The following is a 19239-nucleotide window of genomic DNA, read 5'->3' on the forward strand; positions in this document are numbered from 1 at the left end:
TATCAAAAACATTTTTGTCTAAATGACAACTTCTTTCAGAAGTCCAAATACGCTGTACATTTTCCCCCTATTTATTTATCCATGATATACATTTTTAAATGTTTTTTTGAAAATATAGACTTTATTCCCAACATACATTTTTTGGAAAAGCTAATCAATTTCAGTTCTTTGGCACGGTTTAGAGCTGAAATTGGCAAGCGAAGCTATATGCCTTGGCAACGTGCTTTGTTGACAGCATTTACGCTTACTGCTTTTATATAGCGATTGTTTTATTTAGTGGTTTTAATCAATAACATCTTTACTAATAATAAAGCTGAAAGTCTCTCTGTCCGGATATCTCTCTGTCTGTCAGGATCTCTGTGACGCGCATAGCGCCTAGACCGTTCTGTCGATTTTCATGAAATTTGGCACAGAATGAGTTTGTAGCTTTGGGGTGTGCACTTCGAAGCTATTTTTCGAAAATTCGATTTTGTTCTTTTTCTATTCCAATTTTAAGAACATTTTCCCCAGCAAAATTATCATAAGATGGACGAGTAAATTACCAAGTTACGTGGAACCGTAACATGGGCAAACCAATTGGCGAGAAATTAATCATACATTATTTGTAAATATACAGGCGAACAAAAAGATCTTTTAATTTTCTACTACGGGCAATGCCGTGCGGATGCCACTAGTCGTTAATAAAAGCGCTTGAATGCCAAAAAGGAACTATAGTTTTGAAACGATGTGATCAGGGGGGGGGGGGTGGCACAAGAAGTCACTGTGACTTCCCAAATATGTTCTTGCTAGAAAAATTTTGGCAGATCTGAAAATAGTATTTTAATGAAGCATTTTATAAAATTCTCTCTTTTTTTTATTAGATTTAGCGATGTAGGGTACCTACTCGTAGTACTTTATTATTCTGTTAAATTCGTAGTTTCAGTAAATTAAATATTTCTCCCCTTCCCAAAAACAAATCGTCGTGATACACTCACATGATGTTTATTTCCCACCGGTTTTTAATGTGTTAAATAAAATTAAAAAAAACTCATGAAAGTTTTATATGTAAAATATAATGATTAGTTTTTCAGATTTTTTATGCTTGAAAATTTACGCTCATACTTAGAATTTGGATAGAAATCTGTGTAAATATTTCAAGATTATATACTTTTAGCAAGCTAATCTAACTTAATACGAAACCTTTTCTTTATAAATTGAGTAGCAACACCAAAAAAAAAAAAAATCATTTTTTTCCCTTATTCATTTTATTTTGTAGAGTTTAGAATAACAAAATATTTTCACCAATGAATCGTTCATTCGACTTGAACTCCTTTTCCTTAATGTTGGCAATCCTCCAAACGCAATGTCATATGCTTTGCAGGAAAACGATTATTCTGATCTACTATCAATTTCTTTCTTTTTCTTTTCTTTTTTTTCATGATGAATATTTTTCTCGTTCTGTTGCTTTTTTTTCTACATCATGTATTCATTTCAACCTACTTTGAAACACATAAATTTTTTCTCGCGCGGAATGATAAATTTAAGTTATTTTACACATTTATTTCACTGTTCAGACTTTAGCAACAACAGCGTATTTGGGGATGTATTTCTGATCAAGGAGTTGGTGGGCTTCACTCTGTGGTGCAAGTAACAATAAACGCTCGGGTGCATATTGGCATTTTTGAGGAGAAATTGCTTCCTACTGTCTGGGATCACTTTACTTCAGTTCCAAACGTCATTTTCCAGGATGATTCTGCTCCGTGCCATAAGGCAAAACTGGTAAATAACAATTTAAAAACCTATGAGGCTTCACCCCTTGTTCGCCAAAACTCACCCCTGAAGATTGATTTCCAATCTTATTTGTTTCTCAGATATTTAAATTGTCTGTTGTCTGTTTGGAAGAATCAGGTTAAAATGCATGATACGGAAGAACAAAATGAAAATCCCGTTCCCTCTCCCGTTGAAAATGAAACTTCAGTGAAGAGCTCTTTAAAATTAAAACAATATTAAAATTCCGTTCAACCTAAAAAAAAAAAAAGAATTAGATGAAAACACGTCAAACAAAATTATTTTTAAAAAACAAGAAAAACAGCATCCCTGCCCCGGCGGCCGTACTAACGTGTACCAAACTTTCCATCAAAACTATCTCCTGTTCTAATTAATTGCGAAAGTTAGAGCAAACTTCATCTTGTGTAGAATAAACGTACTTTCGAAAGAAATGTAATGTTCAGGGATGTAATGAATCTTTCATGCTCTTACAATGGGCAATTCATGAGCAATTTTAGCTTAAAAAATTATATTTCCAAAAAAGCTAATTCGAAATTTAAAAATTCATAAATAAATGAAATAAAATAAAAACGCTGCCTTCCAAGGCTGTTGACGCTGTTGAGTCTCTTAACGTAGGCCACTCACAGACACACAATTTTAGAATGTCTTCGAGTTACGTTTTTTAATATATATAGAGAGCTGACACGTGCAAAGCATTCGTGCTCAACAGAAGGAATTTTAAAAAACTGTTTTTAAGGGTTTTTTTTAATAACAGCAAAAATTTGACTTGTTTGTTTATTTTCCGCTGATAACGGTGCAGACATTTTTAAAATTATATCTGACTCTTGAAGTTTGGTGAAATTATGGCGTACTCACAAAAAGCACCTTTGAAAAATTACATTGTATGCGATTTCCCGTATTAAAATCTTTTTTTTTTCTGATTTAAATGCAAATTCAACACAAATGCAACACAATGGGGTTTTTTCCTTCAGTCAAAAGTAGTACTTTTCGACACTGAAATTGATAGACTTAAGCAAATGAAATAACATGGACCCAGAAAATACTTTCATTTTCCCAACAGTTATTTTTAAATCAATTTTTTTAAATGTCCGATTTTTGAAACAAGGCGTGGTCTTGATGACGTCACAAATGATGCTCTTTGGCGCATCTTTCTACCGCGTTTCCACGTTATGATAATCAAGAAGCGAATTAAAATTGCGCTCTACGCTTGCTATCAGCCCTATCGTTGCCAATACACGTGAGTAAAGATGCGAATTAAATATTTCATCTGTGAATGGCAATACAGAATGGCATTTCATCATTTGTGATGTCATCTGGCAGAAGCGTAAACAATGAAAGCACACCGATTTAAATATTTTTTTAAAAATATTAAACTTTAACAAATTATTTAAAAACTTGTCAGATCCTATGTTTTTAAACATGCTCTTTCAGAAAAAAATAGTTTTAAAATTTTGGAAACGACCCCATTGTGGTTTTGAATCATTTCTCCAATGAGTTAAGATTATATCATCGGCACCATGCTAAACTAACGAGTTTGAAAACTGGGACTCTTCAGAAGAACCAACATAATATCGTTTTTCCATCTGATACGTTTAACTATATTCAATGTTTTAATTTTTGTGGAAAATTTTAAGTGTAAAACTATCGTTTGAAGTCGGTAGCCCTTTTTGAGTACTACGGTAAAAAAATCGAATTTGAAAAACGCGATTTTTCATATTCGTTAGTTTAGCATGGTGACAACGATATATTCATAGAAATTTTGAGTAGAATTCAGCTGAGGAAGATTAGTCACTCAAAACTTACTTTCTCGTCTATGGGAATATTGATGCCATGCACTTTGCGTTATTAGCAGTTCACTTTTACCAGCCCAGCTAATGATATACACTAAAACAATGCGTAGTAAAACAACAAAATAAATTTAAATCAATGCCTCTATTTTTTACAAATATTTTTAAATAGTTTTACTGTGATTTTTAAAAATTAATGTTTTATTTCCTTGTTTTAGCTACTACAGAACTTTAACTCAGAATTCTGAGATGAGTTTGGATTATTCACAGAAATTTGGATCATAATTCTTCCGAAGAAAAGGAACTATTAAAACGATAAATTTCGGCTCCTGCAGATTTGAACTCACAACCTTCGCATTTTTAGCACGACTCTCTATCAGCCGAACCAATAGATATCCAGTTTGGGATGCAATGCATTGAAAAGATACGTAGCAAAAAAACGGAATAAGTTTTTTTTTTGGCAAGGGAATCAAAACGTGAGTTGTCTCTTTAATTTTCGCCGTAAGCTGTGAAAGAATTTTTAAAATGATGCCTGACTTGAAGTGTGGTGAATCACTGACAATGCTAGTTGTCTCACTGCATCTAAAAAGTCCGTCGAGTCCAGTGTTGCCAGATTGGGGGACATTTCCCCATTTTGGGGAAATCTGGTGCTCTCTGGGGAAATGAGTTTTGAGAGGAATTCTTTGGGGAAAATTTTTTTTCTTGGGGAAAACCTGGGGAAAGAAAAAACCTCGGGGAAAAAAGAATTTTGTTCGTATTTAGATTCAAGACAAGAAGTAGTAGTTACATTGTTTGTATCAAACAGCGTTGGTTTAGATTTGCTAAACTTTATGGAATTCGCATTTCGCATTATGTGGAATATTATGCGACGGAATTCGCATTAATGTTCTGTGTGAGTAACTGGTTGATACGCGAAACAGGTAAAAATAAGTGCGATCAAGAATGTTCTTGGATAAATATATACAAAAATCATAGTTTAAATGTACATACAGAAGCAGAGTAGTAAATGTAAGTAGAAAAAAAAAAACGAGCTGATGTGTGCATCACATGACTTCCTTTTACACCAATTTAATGCTATTTCCCTATTATTGCAATTTTAATGGGATTCTCTCTCTAACTCTTTAAATATCACTAGCAATGGCCACATTGAAAGCAGATTTAAAAAAAAAAAAAAAATCGCCAAATTTTTCGCCAAGTTGGCGACAAAACTTGGCAACCAAAAGACTGGCGATATATCGCCAAGTGACCGCCAAATTATAACACCACTTGAGTTTGCATCGAAATTAACAATGATTTCCCCCCAAAAAGGTGCAAAAGTCCCCTTTAGAAACACCCGAATGCAACCAAAATAGGAGGTGCACAACTAGACCCCACTACGAGTCTATGTACCAAATTTCAACTTTCTAGGACATACCATTTTTGAGTTATGCGAGATACATACGCACATACGCACATACGCACATACACACATACGCACATACATACAGACGTCACGAGAAAAGTCGTTGTAATTACCTCGGTGATGGTCAAAATGGATATTTCGCGTGTCTATACATTCTTAGGCACTTTTCCGCATGTGGTCGAATCGAAAAAAAAACTCAACATTCATTTGGGGGTGAGCAAAATGGAAATTAAGGGCGATTTTTGAGTGAAAATTTTTTCGCGAATACAATACTTCCTTTTTTGTAAAAGGAAGTAAAAACATTTGGCTATTTCTCATCTGTCGGTTAGGCGCTTGTATTTATGACTAGTGGCACGCGCACGGCTTTGTCCGCAGTAGAAAATTAAAAGGTGTTTTGGTTCCCCTGCATATTTACAAATAACGCATGATGAATTTCTCGCCAATTGGAAAGCCCACGTTATGGTTCCACGTTATGATAGCTTGGTAATTTACTCGTTCGTCTTATGACAATTTTGCTCGGTAAAATGTTCTTAAAATTGGAGTAGAAAAAGAACAAAATCCAATTTTCGAAAAATCGCTTCGAGATGCACACCCCAATGCTACAAACTAATTTTATGCCAAATTTCATGAAAATCGGCGGAACGATCTAGGCGCTATGAGCGTCACAGAGATCCTGACAGACAGAGAGACTTTCAGCTTTATTATTAGTAAAGATAATAAAAAATAAAGATAAAGAAGACAAAAAAAAAAAAAAAAAAGAAGTGAAAATGGGAAGAAAAAAAAAAGTTGGGAAATTTTATAAGAAAATTTGGCTATTTGGGGAAAAAAATTTTTCAAGAGACAAAAATATTAAAGGAAGTCGATTCATTTTATGAAAATATTAGTGGAAAAATAATTTTATGAAAATATTAGTGGAAAAATATTAAAGGAAGTCGATTCATTTTATGAAAATATTAGTGGAAAAATAATTTTTGAATTTGGGGAATTTCGATAGAAAACATCGCTTTTTGGGGAAAAGTTGGAAGGGAATTGGGGAAATCTGGATTTGACCATCTGGCACCACTGGTCGAGTCACCACCTTTTACATAGAAAGTCCTATCTCTGGTTTCGTCACGTAACCGAAAGAGGCCGACTCAGAGGAAATTTCCCGATGAAAATCGCTTTAATTTATGTCTCTTAACATACTAAAGCTATTACTTTGCGAACAGTAGTTCACCAAATATGGATCAAAGGAGAAATCAAAACACTATTTTCTAAGTTAACGCTGTTTCTTTCTTTAAATTGAGCAAACACATAAGAAAGAACGTAGGGAATAACAAGATTACAGTATCCAAAATTTTCAATACATTGTATCATATCCGTGTGATTTTTAAGGAGTCTTATTAGGTTCGAAAAATAATGTTTCAGTTACCAATATCATAACGAAGTAAACATAAATAAAAACTTTGAATTTTAACTGTCATAGACTGATATTTAAACAAAAACGACATACTTTAAATTTTCCCATCTACTATCGTAGAAGCGTTCACGTATAACGCAATGGCTGTCACAATAAAGTATTCTAAAAAACGTATGATTGAATATGAAATGCGTTCTGCATGAATATGGAAATATGCAAGAGAATTATGTAAATCATGCGTCACTATCTGCAACACAAAGTAATCAAATGAATATTTTGCGAAACAGAAAGCAACATTGAAAAAAATGTCAGTTGTGAGTGAAATATTTTCTTTTTGTTTACTTTCCTTGGCGACATAAGTTTTATCTTTCATTAAAACAAGTTTTTAGCTTTATTCTTACAAATTTTCGTGAAGTTAGTAGCTGCATTCTATTAAAATTATTGAAATGATGACAAAACATTTAGTGTTCAGAATTTCTTTTATGCAAAATGTAAAAAAAATATCTAAAATGTTAAAAGTTCTGTAAATATTTCTTTCATTGCAAAAATGCAATTTGCGAGAAAGAATGAGCCATTATGGCTTGAAAAGAAAACAAAATTTCTTACCTGTTTTTATGTTATAAATTATATCTATTAATTAGATTATTAACCTTCAAAAATTTTCATTTCTTTTTTATTCTTCATTACAGTGTAATATTACAAAAATGCTTTTATTTTTGCATAATTAATTTGACTATAAAAAGGAGTTTTACTAAATCCAGAGTGAACTCTGCTGTACAGTAGCATTAGTGAAAAAAAAAGAAAGAAAAAATGGCGAAGGATTCGAAACTTAATTTGAGATTGGCGCTCGCGTTGGCGAGTGCTGAGTGCGCTAAACAGCCAAATAAGGATTTGACTCGGCCGTTTTCTGGTACGTCAGCGCTCATTGTAACCACTGATGAGGCCCTCTTGTAGGTGGTGATGGTCAAGCTCGGTAAATACGAAATGCCGTATTAGGCGTCATTTGTAACCACTATGAATAAGTAAAATTGTAAACAAAATGAAAAAAAAATTATATGTATATTTAAAAAGCGTTTTTGCTATTTTATAAATACACTCCTAGTAGTCTAATTGCATTGAAAAGCATTTTACTCAATTTTTAAAGATTAACATTTTTGTAACAAAAATCTTGTATATACAGTTATTTTTAGGAATTCAGCTACTAGGCTTTCAAAAATCACATAAAGTGTTGAACAATTTCTGAAAAAAAAGTTTATTTTCCAATCATGAAAATGTTAAGTGACTAACTCAAAAATGTTTGTTCGTCTTAGCCATTAACTATTTTGATGCGTGAAATTTCTAACGTAATCAAAAAGGTAACCAAAATTTACAAACAAAATGTTCATTCCGGCCGTGATTTCGTATTAAACGTGATCGTATTAAGAAAGTTGAACTGTACTACGATAATTTTTGTCTTACCCATAATGGGGAGGGTCTGCACAAATAATGATGATGGAATCGTTTCCAAAATTTTAAAAGTATTTTTTTCTGAAAAAGCATGCTTAAAAACATAGGATCTGACCATTTTTTAAATAATTTGTTTAAGTTTAATATTTTTAAAAAAATACTTAAATCGGCGCGCTTTTAATGTTTATGCTTCTGTTCGATGACATCACAAATGATGAAATGCCATTCTGTGTTGCCATTCACAGAGCAAAATATTTAATTCGAATCTTTACTCACGTGTACTGACAACGATATGGTTGATAGCAAGCGTAGAGCGCAATTTTAATTCGCTTGTTGATTATCATAACGTAGAATCGCGGTAGAAAGATGCGGCAAAATGCATCATTTGTGACGTCATCAAGACCACGCCTTGTTTGAAAAATCGGACATTTTAAAGAATTAATTAAAAAGTAACTGTTGGGAAAATGAAAGAATTTTCTGGGTCCATGTTATTATTTATTTATTTATTTTTATTTATTTATTTATTTATTTTTGCTCATTCTATCAATTTCAGTGACTAAAAGCAGATATTTTGACTGAAGGAAACAACCCAATTTTTTTTTTAAATGGGCAACTTTAAAGGAATCACGCGAAGTTTTAATGAAATAAATTTGCAAAATTTCGTTTTCCTGGGGAATAGCGACATTTTTACCACAAGCTATAAACAGAATTTGTTCAAAGTTCAACAGTTTATCGATTTAATAAACGTCTATTGCTTCTTTGATTTTAAACTTCAAATAAGAATTTTAGATTTATTTTTGAAAAATATTTGACCAGAGGAAACCATTTTCTTCAGAACGACAGAAATTGCGAACGTGACATTCCGAGAAAAACGAAGTTTCGGCGCGTAAAAAGAGGCGAGAAATGATGTTTTGAATATTCCGAAACTCTTCTTTTTTGGCGAGTGGAAAAAGCGGCAAGATTTATCTAGTTACGTTTAAAAGTGGTTTTATGTGAATTTCTTGGTACTGAGGGTTTTGAAGATTGTGGAAGATTAGATGTGAAAAGTACATATTTTTAGTACAAGTTATGTTTCTGATATTTTCAGTATTTAGAGACAGATTTTAAAATATGTATGATCCAGAGACAGTTTTTTCGAAGTTCGAAGCATGGAAATGCTCCTTGACGCTTTTTTGACGAATAAAATTCATTTTGGAGCAGTGAAATAAACGAAAACAGTAAGAACAATAATGGTGATTAATTTTATTTAAAAATGATTAAATGGAAGATGGCATGGGAAAAGGGACATTTACTATTTTGATTTTTAACATTTAGAACATTTGACAGTTTGACAAGAAAAAACGAGCTGATGTGTGCATCACATGCCTTCCTTTTACTTCAATTTAATGTCATTTCCCATTATTGGTATTTTTAACGTGATTCAATAGTTACTCTCTAAATATCACCAACAGTGGACAAAAATTAAAACCAGATTTTTTTTATAAAAAATCGCCAAATTTGTCGCCAAGTTGGCGATAAAACTTGGCGACCAAAAGACTGGCGATATATCGCCATGTCCGCCAAATTATAACATTACTTATAAGTTTACATCGAAATTAACAATGATTTCTCCCCCAAAAGGGGCAAAAGACCCTTTTAGAAACACCCGAATGCAACCAAAAAGGGAGGTACACAACTAGACCCCCCTCCCCCTAGGAGGAGTCTAAGTACCAAATTTCAACTATCTAGGACATTCCGTTCTTGAGTTATGCGACATACATACGCACATACAGACGTCACGAGAAAACTCGTTGTAATTTTCTCGGGAATCGTCAAAATGGCAAGTCTAAACGTTCTTAAGGCACTTATCCACGTGTGGTCGAGTCGAAAGAAAAAAAAAATAAAAAACACAACATTCATTCGGGGGTGAGTAAAATGGAAATTAAGGTCGATTTTTGAGTGGAAATTTTTTTTCGAATACACTACTTCCTTTTTTGTAAAAGAAAGTAATAATGAAACATTGAAATGTAATATACTTAAAAAAATTCTGTGTTCCCCCCTCCCCCCAATTTAAAAATTTTTTAAGATACAAAGCTTGAAAATAAGCTTGAAGAAGCATTAAAAATATTTACGTATATGATGAATATATATTTTTCAGAATTATTTCTTGACTAACGATAAATTTAATTTTTAATTGCAATAAATTGCTCAAAAAGGTGTCTTTCTTTCATCATTGTATGCATTAACTTTAACTCTAAATATATACCTCTAAAGTCTTCCAGTATTAAAATACGCAATTTTAGACTATAATTGAGACGTAACGCGAGGTGTGGTTACCCCCTCAGAAAATTTTCACAATTGAAGGCCTAAAAATGCACTTTTATACTATGTTTGGTGACGTTAGGGGAAGTGTTGTAAGATTCGGCAATTAAAAACTTTTGGTATGGAGGTAGACAATGAAGGAGAGGCGGATGAAGTTCCCTACAGAAAGTTGTTTGACATTGGAGTTCGTAAAACGCCATTTCAGACGATGTTTAGCCATGTTGGGATAAGTGGCGTGTAGGCAGCTCCCCTCCGAAATGTTTTCGAAACTGAAGTCTTAAAAATGCAGTTTCAAGTTATCTGGTGACATTAGGAAAGAGAGTGGGGACTAAGGAGCTTTTGATTTAACGGCCTAAATGCAAATGACTTTTCTGTTCAAACCATTCAGTTGGGAATCAATACGACGGTCAAGAGCAAAAATTTAGGAAACATATATTTTACTCTCGGTCTCGCTTCGACTGGAAACTTTTTATTTTTGACTTGCCAAACATTTCCCATTGTACTACTACGGCACCATAGTTTCTGATAATGTAAAATGCAATATACATTGTAACCCCCCTTCAGCTAACCAAAGTAAATATCGCTTTAACTGTAGTTAAAAATATTTTCATTAGCGCAAGGACAAAAGAATTCGTAAGTGTCTGCGTTTGTAGGCGCAAGGACGCAAGGATCCAAAGGCGCATAGGCCCGCGGGGCCCATGGGCCTGGCGGACCAGTCCGACCCTGTTTAAAACTGTTTAAAACTATCTTTGCACAGAAATGTTATTAAAGTCTATTCGCCTTTTGTGTTAACGTAATTTTTAATGAATTTATTTTTTCCTTTGGTTCCTTGTAGCAAAAAATATAAATGTAATAAATTTCATAAATGTTTGAACTTTTATTTTTTAATTATATAATATTTTCAAGTGGTTTTATAATTCTTTCTAGCACTATACATGGTGATTATTTCACTTATAAATCTTTTTTTTTTTTTTTCAGGTATACCTGGAGTATTCCAAGCCAACTTCAAGCTCTCCTATGTGATGTGGAGATTCGAGGGTATCCAAAACGACAGAAGTATCAGAGCATACGCTATCACAAGACATGGCTCTTTGAAGTTTTCCATTTGAACCTCCTTCAACTGATAAAAAAGAAAAATAAACAATAATTGAAATGGATGTCCATCACATACAGTCAACCAAGCATTATCACGTCATTAATTTGTTGTTATTGATCTCTCATTGCTTTACAGATGTTTTGAAATGTGTCACGTTTGGATGATGTGAGTTTTAAATTTATTTAAAAGCAAGAAAATACCAAAAATCTGAAATGTTCTAGGTTCAAATGTACAAAATCTATGTTTTGTTAAACATGAATTCATTAGTTACACAAAATATATAATTTGTCTGGTGCTTTTTTTTTTCCTGGCTCCCCCCCCCCCAGATCTTACCATTTGTTTGATGACCTCTGATTATCAGCATGGTTTGGCACGCATTTTTAAAGCGATTTACATTCAATGTAAATCGATAAAAAAAATTGCACTGGTAACTTTTTTTTTACTCTTGATATTTATGGAAGGATAACTTATTCGCTTTTCTTTTGGTTTTCGTTCAATATGATTTATTTAATTTTTAGCGTATTTCACTTACAATGGTGGTAAAAAAAAATTGCATCACCCACGTCGCAAAGGAGAGGAATATCATCCCGACTGCATTCAACACACAGCCAAGCATCCCGTATCCCACATGATTTGGGGATGTATTTCTGATCAAGGAGTTGGTGGGCTTCACTCTGTGCAAGGAACAGTGAACGGTCAGGTGTACATTGGCATTTTGGAGGAGAAATTGCTTCCTACTATCCGGGATCACTTTACTTCAGTCCCAAACGTCATTTTCCAGGATGATTCTGCTCCGTGCCACAGGGCAAAATTGGTGAAGAACAATTTAAAAACCTTTATCCTGCCATTAGACTTAAATTGACATTCGGTTAAGTAATTTTTTTTCTCTAAACTCACACGTAGGTTCAGAAATGGAAAAATGAGCATGGGGTCAGCAGTTTGCCTTGACCCGGAAACAGCCCCGATCTGCGTAAACAATGATCAGATTCCTGCTATTCAATGGTTATTTCTTAAGTGTTGCAGAATTTCACATACATTCATCGTTCATCGGTTGACCAACACTTCTCGCATAATCCCATTGTTGTGAAAATGCGAGGGTGATGCGATTTTTTTTAACCAACTCTGTATAATTTTCACTCGTAACTATGATGGATTACTCATATTTCCAAAAGTTCACAACTTTAGTTTTTTGCAACTAATGCCATGATTAGAAATAATTAATAAGCAATACTTAATACTTCCGAGAAATCATGCAGCATAGCCCCACCCCTCCCCAATTAAGTAAGTCCTTTAACTACATGCTTCTGCGTTCACAGAAAAGATAGACCAAAAGTAAACATACAGGTAGTTATCAAAATAACGGAAACACTCTGTGACAACTGAGTTGGGAATCGCTACTCTGCCGTAAATATTTTGTTAATAAAGGTGCCTTCTGACTCTAATCACTCACACTGGTGAATCCAGATGGTGATTGTGTTCTGTGGTTTGTTTGCTCTTTAGACATTACAATCCCCTTCAATACCCGTCGGTTTCTTTCACTGAGCTTTTCTTTCCATCCATTTTTTGCTTTGCCGAGCTTATCTTACTGCTCTCTGTGTATGCTGTCATGATTTTAGATACTGTAATTCTAGAAACGCCAAAAAGTTGAGATTTTTCTGTTGCACCTGCTCCAGCTAAATGCGCTCCAACAATTTGGCCTTTTTTAAAATTTGAGAGGTCCGACATTTTACGTGCTTGAAACAAATCCAAAACTTCCAGAACTTCGATTAAGTCACCATATTCTACCAGAATATGTACATTATGTACTATTTATATACCCCCCCCCCACACACACAGATATCTAGTTTTATTCTTTATTACTTACGAAGCGCATTCAAAAATGTCACTTTTATTCACAGGTGTTTCCATTATTTTTGTTTACCTGTAGATGCTGCCTAAAGGTTTGCCATTATGCCTCTTTTGTGAATTTTCTCTAGAATAATAAAAACGAAAACCAATACTATTCGTGTACGCTATCTGCTTGGCAACATTCTGTGTTTGTCCAAGTCAAACATGTGCTTGACGTCACTATACTCGACTGCAATCTTACTTGACTATACTGCCGTGTGCAGGTAAAGGGCAGTAACTGCAAATTTTTCATTTTTCATTTTTTTGCTTTTTTGTCATCTATTGTACGTTATCTTCACTGTGCAAGCTCGCTTATTTGGTTTCTGCTGAAAAAAAGGCTCGAAAATGACGTCTAATTCCAACATTTCCCTATTGTTAGTATTGAATCCGAAACGTGTTTCTTCAAATATCTCGAAAACTCATTTCTGCAGATACTGCCCTTTACCTGCACACGGCAGTATAGGGAAATGAGCTGAGACCAAGCGTAGGAAATAGTTCTTAGCGCCTTGTCCGATATTCGGGGAAAATTACGCTCTCCGCTTTAGAAATCGGATTAGTTAGTCAAACCCACGCAGACGTAACCTTTTTTTTTAGCCATAATTTCTGTCAATCGTTAAATATTTTCAATTTTACCAGCGAAGCAGCGCGGAACATTTATCCATTTGAATCAAACTTGCCAGCCAATAGTAGCTCATAGACAGGTCTCGGTGTCCTCTTATTCGCTAGTAAGTGTGACGTTTTATGTGTTAACTCGTTTTTCCTTCCGCGCGTCGTGATGTCATAGTCAACTTAAGTTGCAAGCGAGTATAAATTCTGCATTTCTTTGTTTATATCGAGTCTTCCTTTTCCGTGAATGCAGCATAGAGACCTTCCTTCCCCTCCGGTACTGTACCTGAAACTTGGAAATGGAGATAGACTAGTGCTGCCATCTCTCAGGAGTCATTCTGGTTGCTCGTGAACGGAAAAATAATGAGAATGGAGATGATAATTACCCAGTACATCTGGAAGATCAGTGTCGATGCTAGACCTCCGAGCGATGTCCAACGAGAAACGGCGCGGTTCTGTGACTGGGGGTGGTGGAATGGCGGGCACGTCATGACTGGGCACTCCGATGACCTCCACTGCTTTCAAACTGTCGCTGAAGCTCTGCTGAGGTATGAAGGGGGGTCGGACTGAATTCGATGTCGGATATGTGTGGGGTGGGTAAGCCTGAGAAAGGAAAACAAATGAAACCACATTCAATTAGATATGATCAGTACTAAAATCAGTTACAGTGCACCTCAAGATAGTTGGCGCTTGGTAGAAAAAGACATCGAATTCGTAGGAAATGGTGAGGGAAGAAACGCGATAAGCAATCCAGGCTTCCACATCATGCTCATTATCAGGAAGTTTGGCGTGAATTTTCTCCAGAAATGTATTTCTTTTTGTAAACAAACAACGACGCATTACGAAAAACGTCAACACTTGGTTAATAACCGATGGTTGCCTGGTTTCCAATACGTTTGAAGCGGACTCGTACAAGGCCGAGCGTAAGCAGTCCTGAGCAGCACTATAACTTCGTTCTTTTCATGTAATTTCAACGAAATCATGGGATGTCACACTATGTGTTGCCCCCTCTCGATCCCTTGTCACAAACTGTCACATTTTCAAGAATCCTTATCCCCATCAAAGCGTGACATCTTTTGTGGATGACCTCTGGCGGAAAAATAATTCCTTTGCCACTTTCCTCATGTTTTAGAATACTGGTTTTTTCTCAATTACGTAATACAGACAGGGGCGTGCACAGAAATTTCGGGGCTCGTCAGGAATGACTTTTCCGGGCCCCCTATATGTTGTTTACCCCTATATTTGACCCCTAGTTTTAAAAATATTGGGCCCCCTGCAGGCTCGGGCCAACAGGTGTCCCTTCTCCCCCCCCCCATGCACGCCCCTGAATACAGAAAGCCTTTGTTAGATGGTTCTTTCTAACTAAACAGTATTGACACAGCAGTTAAGTTGTCTTTCAAAGTAATTTCTGATTTATTTTACTTTCTTAATCACAAAAGATCAGATTTAAAAAAAAAAATTGCAACAGTGTATTCCATTGAAGTCTTCTGTTGAAGTACTATTAAATTTTTCAATAATATTTTGCCTCAAATCAGCAAGTGTTCACGATACAAATATGCGTTTTATTCTATTAATTTTTTCTCGCTTTATTTTTATTTATTTATTTAATTGTTTATTTATTTTTTGTCAAATTAAACCTTGAGTTAAAGTTAAACCCAGGAAGCAAACTACTTGAGTTCTCACTCGCTTCAGAACACAAGACTTTTAGTTCTTTTATTTCTCCTATATGTAATCAAAGCGTATATTGTTCCAGATTGATGCAGAGCCTATAGCTAATAATGCCATCACCTTCTGTTTGTTGCAGCTCTTATCTCATATCCTGTCCTATTCCCAGCCTTGCCTCCGTGCTAACTTTTATCACCGGCTTCATCTTCTTCATAAGAGAAAGCTTGTCAGTTTCTATTTATTTTGCTCTATTGGCTCTTGTCAAAAGTGCAAGATCAATATAAGAAAAAGAAAAAAAACAGAATTGCAGTTTGCTACTAGAACACCGAGTTTATTGGAGCAAAATGAATGTTTTCTGAAGTTAAGAAGATGTATTTGAGGTAATTGAAATAACTTACGAACTTACAAGACAAAAATTTCTATTTATTATACGAATGGTGTGGTTTTTTGCTTGAAATATAGCATAAATAATATCAGAATTAAAAGTCAGTGTATACCCAATTAAATACGATACAGAATACTATACTATATCGAAATAATTACTCTAAATGAGAGATCTTTGAAGAGCAATTTATAGCCATTAAGGCACGTGTTTGTTGTAATAACCGAGTTTTAAAGAAGCTCTCCATCAATTGAACTCATGAACAGGACCTGATTTACCATGACGACAAATTTGGAGCCTTCTTCTTTAGGAGGCCCTGAAATTACATTCCACTTGGAAAATTACAACAAAAGATGGTTTTAATTTGTTTGTTATGAATGATGTTTAAATCAACATCGATGCATAAAGTGTTTAGCAATATGACTTTTAAGGGGTTACGGTATTTCAAAAATGATGAAACGATCAAGAAATTTTTTATCGCTTATTTCAAAACTAAAAACTATTCTGAACGCAGGGGAAAAGTTTCATTGCTTCAGTTCAAACATTTAAAAAATTATGCGTGGTTTTAGGCCATGCACGCTATGTGTTCTTATGCAAACGAAAAACTTTAAATTGCTTTTTCTCGATGATGGTTTTTTTGTGTTTTCATGTCATTAGAATCCCTAAGGATTTTTTTCTATTAAAGATACAGCTTGAAAGTACTACTTTTTGCAATTGGGATAACATATTTGACAAAACTGTGCATTGGATAAGCATTTTATAAATTACTCAAATGTTTAGAGCATGTTTAACCTTTAAAAACCAAATTAAGAAAAAAAACTTTGATTTTTTTACATAATTAATCACAGAAAATTTTCTGATAAACTCATAAGCAAATGAGTGCACAGATTTTTAGAGATGATTATAGTGATCGTTTAGAAAAAAACTTTTTTTAAATTAGTACAAAAATAAAAAAGCCTTAAAGATTTTAAAAAATTGAAATTTTCCTCAATTTTTTGAATTTTCAAAAAAAGTAGGCAATATTTTTAAATTTTGAAACTAAATTATTGATTAAGAAATAAGTATGCATGTTATAGTTTCAAAGAAATGTAAAATTTATTTAAATTTAAAAAAAAGTTTGAAAGGTACTGTGACCCCTTAGCATCAATTTTTGCTGCATAGTAAAATACTTTGTTTAAGCAGCCCACATCCTCAGTGCATTCAAATCCAGCGGCAGATTTAGAGCATTAGACCATGTCGCTGTTAAATGGGGCCCCGCAAAGGATTTAAAAAAAAAAGTATGGAAAATATTTTAACTACATAGTTTTGTTCATCCCTAATCTGTAGCATATGCAATGACATAAAAAGAATTACACTGCAACTCTACAGCATTTTCTTTGATTGTAATGTTCAAAAGGGCCCCCTACAGATCTGTCTGGCCTAGTGTCCGGAAATCTCTAAATCAGGCCCTTTCCATGAGTCTCTGAAGAAAGTGTCGATATTTTGAAAAACGAAGAATATTGTCCAACCCAGTTGAATAACCAAGTATGAATGATTAATTCAGTCACTTGTATAGCAAGACAAATTTTTTTTCTAGTGACTTCTGCATCAAAGGGTCTCTGAAGAAAGTGCCGATATTTTGAAAAACGAAGAACATTGTCCACCCAGTTGAATAACCAAGTATGAATGATTAATTCTGTCACTTGTATAGCAAGACAAATTTCTTTTCTAGTGACTTCTGCATCAAAGGGTCTCTGAAGGGGATCTCGATATTTTGGAAAACGAAGAACATTGTCCACCCAGTTGAATAACCAAGTATAAATAATTAATTCAATCACTTGTATAATAAGACAAAACTTTTTTCTAGTGACTTCTGCACCAAAGGGTAAAAGCAAAATTTTAAACACTTAAACTTACTAAATAGCCATTGGATCCGAGTTCCTCGTGCGTCGCCAACATTGTTCTTTCTTCCTTGTTGCCAGTGGCTAATGCGAATAGATATGTCCAGCCGCCCAACATCCGGCACAGTCCCACGAGTCCGGCAGCAACCAGGACGCTCATTCCAATTAGTATAAGAGCTACAGCCCAGTCGTCCATCTCCACTAATCTGTAAAGACAGAAATTGAGAGCATTCAGCAGAGTCATGAAATTTCGGACGTTTTGCATATTAAGCATCGCGCTATTTTCCTCAGATTCATGTGACATGCAATTCGGTTACATAGGCGGTGTCCATAAATTGTGTCACATGCAATCAAACTGTTTGACCCCTCCCCCCTTTTGTCATCAAGTGTCACACTTTTTGTTACCCCCTACTTCTTTCTAGTCGCAAACTGTCACAATTTCGAGAACCCTTCTCCCCCCCCCCCCCACACACAAAGTGTGATGTCATTTGTAGACTTCAGCCACTTGGCTCGTGTTCGTCTTCTTAAAGAAGACAAACCTTTGGGATTTACCGACCAGTGATGGAACAGCTCGTTCTTCTTCTTCTTTTTTTTTTTTTTTTTATTCGTTGATTAGCTGCGTTGCCCGGCTTTGTCCGGTCTACCTTGAAAATAAAAATTGTATCAAGTGACGTATATATTCAACAATTACGCGTAAAAAAATAAATAAAGAAAACATCGTGATTTCCCTTCCAAACAATGACGACAGATATTAAAATACTTTTAAGAAATTAAATCCAGAAAGATGGATTTAAAATGCGTAACCATGGAAACGCAAAATAAGTTTAAGGCATTTAAATGCGAAAGAAAATGGTTCACAATTTGAATGGAATCGAGATTTCTTAAACTTCATTTAAAAAGGCTTGTAACTTTTTTTCCTTTCAGGATAAAAGCAAATTTTTTCGACTATAGTTCAAGTTAGATCTGGAGTAAAAAAGGTCACTTTTTCGAATGGAGTCAAAAAGAAAGCTGTGGGACAATTCCTTCACTTTTTATTGATTTATTTAATGAGGAAAGTAGTGCCTAGATTTCAGCTAAGCCTAAAAAAATTCGAGCTAAAAACGCAAATAGAACTCCCGCCGTAATAAAGTTGGAGCATTGAAACAAATTACGTAGACCGCGAAAAATTCTACCCTTTCTAACGATGTGAAATAAATGTGTTTCTTTCTAATATGTGAAGTAATTTTTCACCCCATATTTGAGAATTTATGTGTAAATTGGACGTAAATTGGAATAAAAAAAGAATTATTCATCGAATTTTATTCGAACTGGTCTGCAAACCTTTTCAGGACTTAAAGGAACAAACTGAAAATTTCAGCGCAATCGGCCGGGTAGTTCTCGAGTTTTGAGAGTTCAAACACACAGACGCTTTTTGGGGACTCCATTTTATACTATGTAGAGATTCATTTATTTATATGTTTTTGAATTACGTTTCAAAAGTTTTTTTTTCTTTCTTTTTTTTTTTTTTAATAGATAAATCGGCACCAGTAACTTTCTTCTACACCATTCCAAAAAGGAAACATCAATTAAAAAAATGTCAACATAATTTCTCAAATACATCCCATATGGTGTAATTAAAAAG

General features: G+C 34.4%; 1 protein-coding gene across 1 annotated transcript in view; it reads right to left on the reverse strand.

The window, feature by feature from the left end:
* LOC129226856 (synaptotagmin-12-like) overlaps positions 1–17814 on the reverse strand; it is a 53295-nt gene extending 35481 nt beyond the window's left edge. The window contains exons 1-3 of the mRNA XM_054861488.1: positions 17635–17814; positions 14078–14294; positions 11087–11222 (exon numbers count right to left, since the gene is read on the reverse strand). Coding sequence (XP_054717463.1) covers positions 11087–11222; positions 14078–14294; positions 17635–17814 — 533 coding nt within the window. The remainder of the gene's footprint in view (positions 1–11086; positions 11223–14077; positions 14295–17634) is intronic.
* Positions 17815–19239: the final 1425 nt, after the last annotated feature.

Source organism: Uloborus diversus, chromosome 1 (assembly GCF_026930045.1).
Source record: "Uloborus diversus isolate 005 chromosome 1, Udiv.v.3.1, whole genome shotgun sequence".
NCBI lineage: Eukaryota > Metazoa > Arthropoda > Arachnida > Araneae > Uloboridae > Uloborus > Uloborus diversus.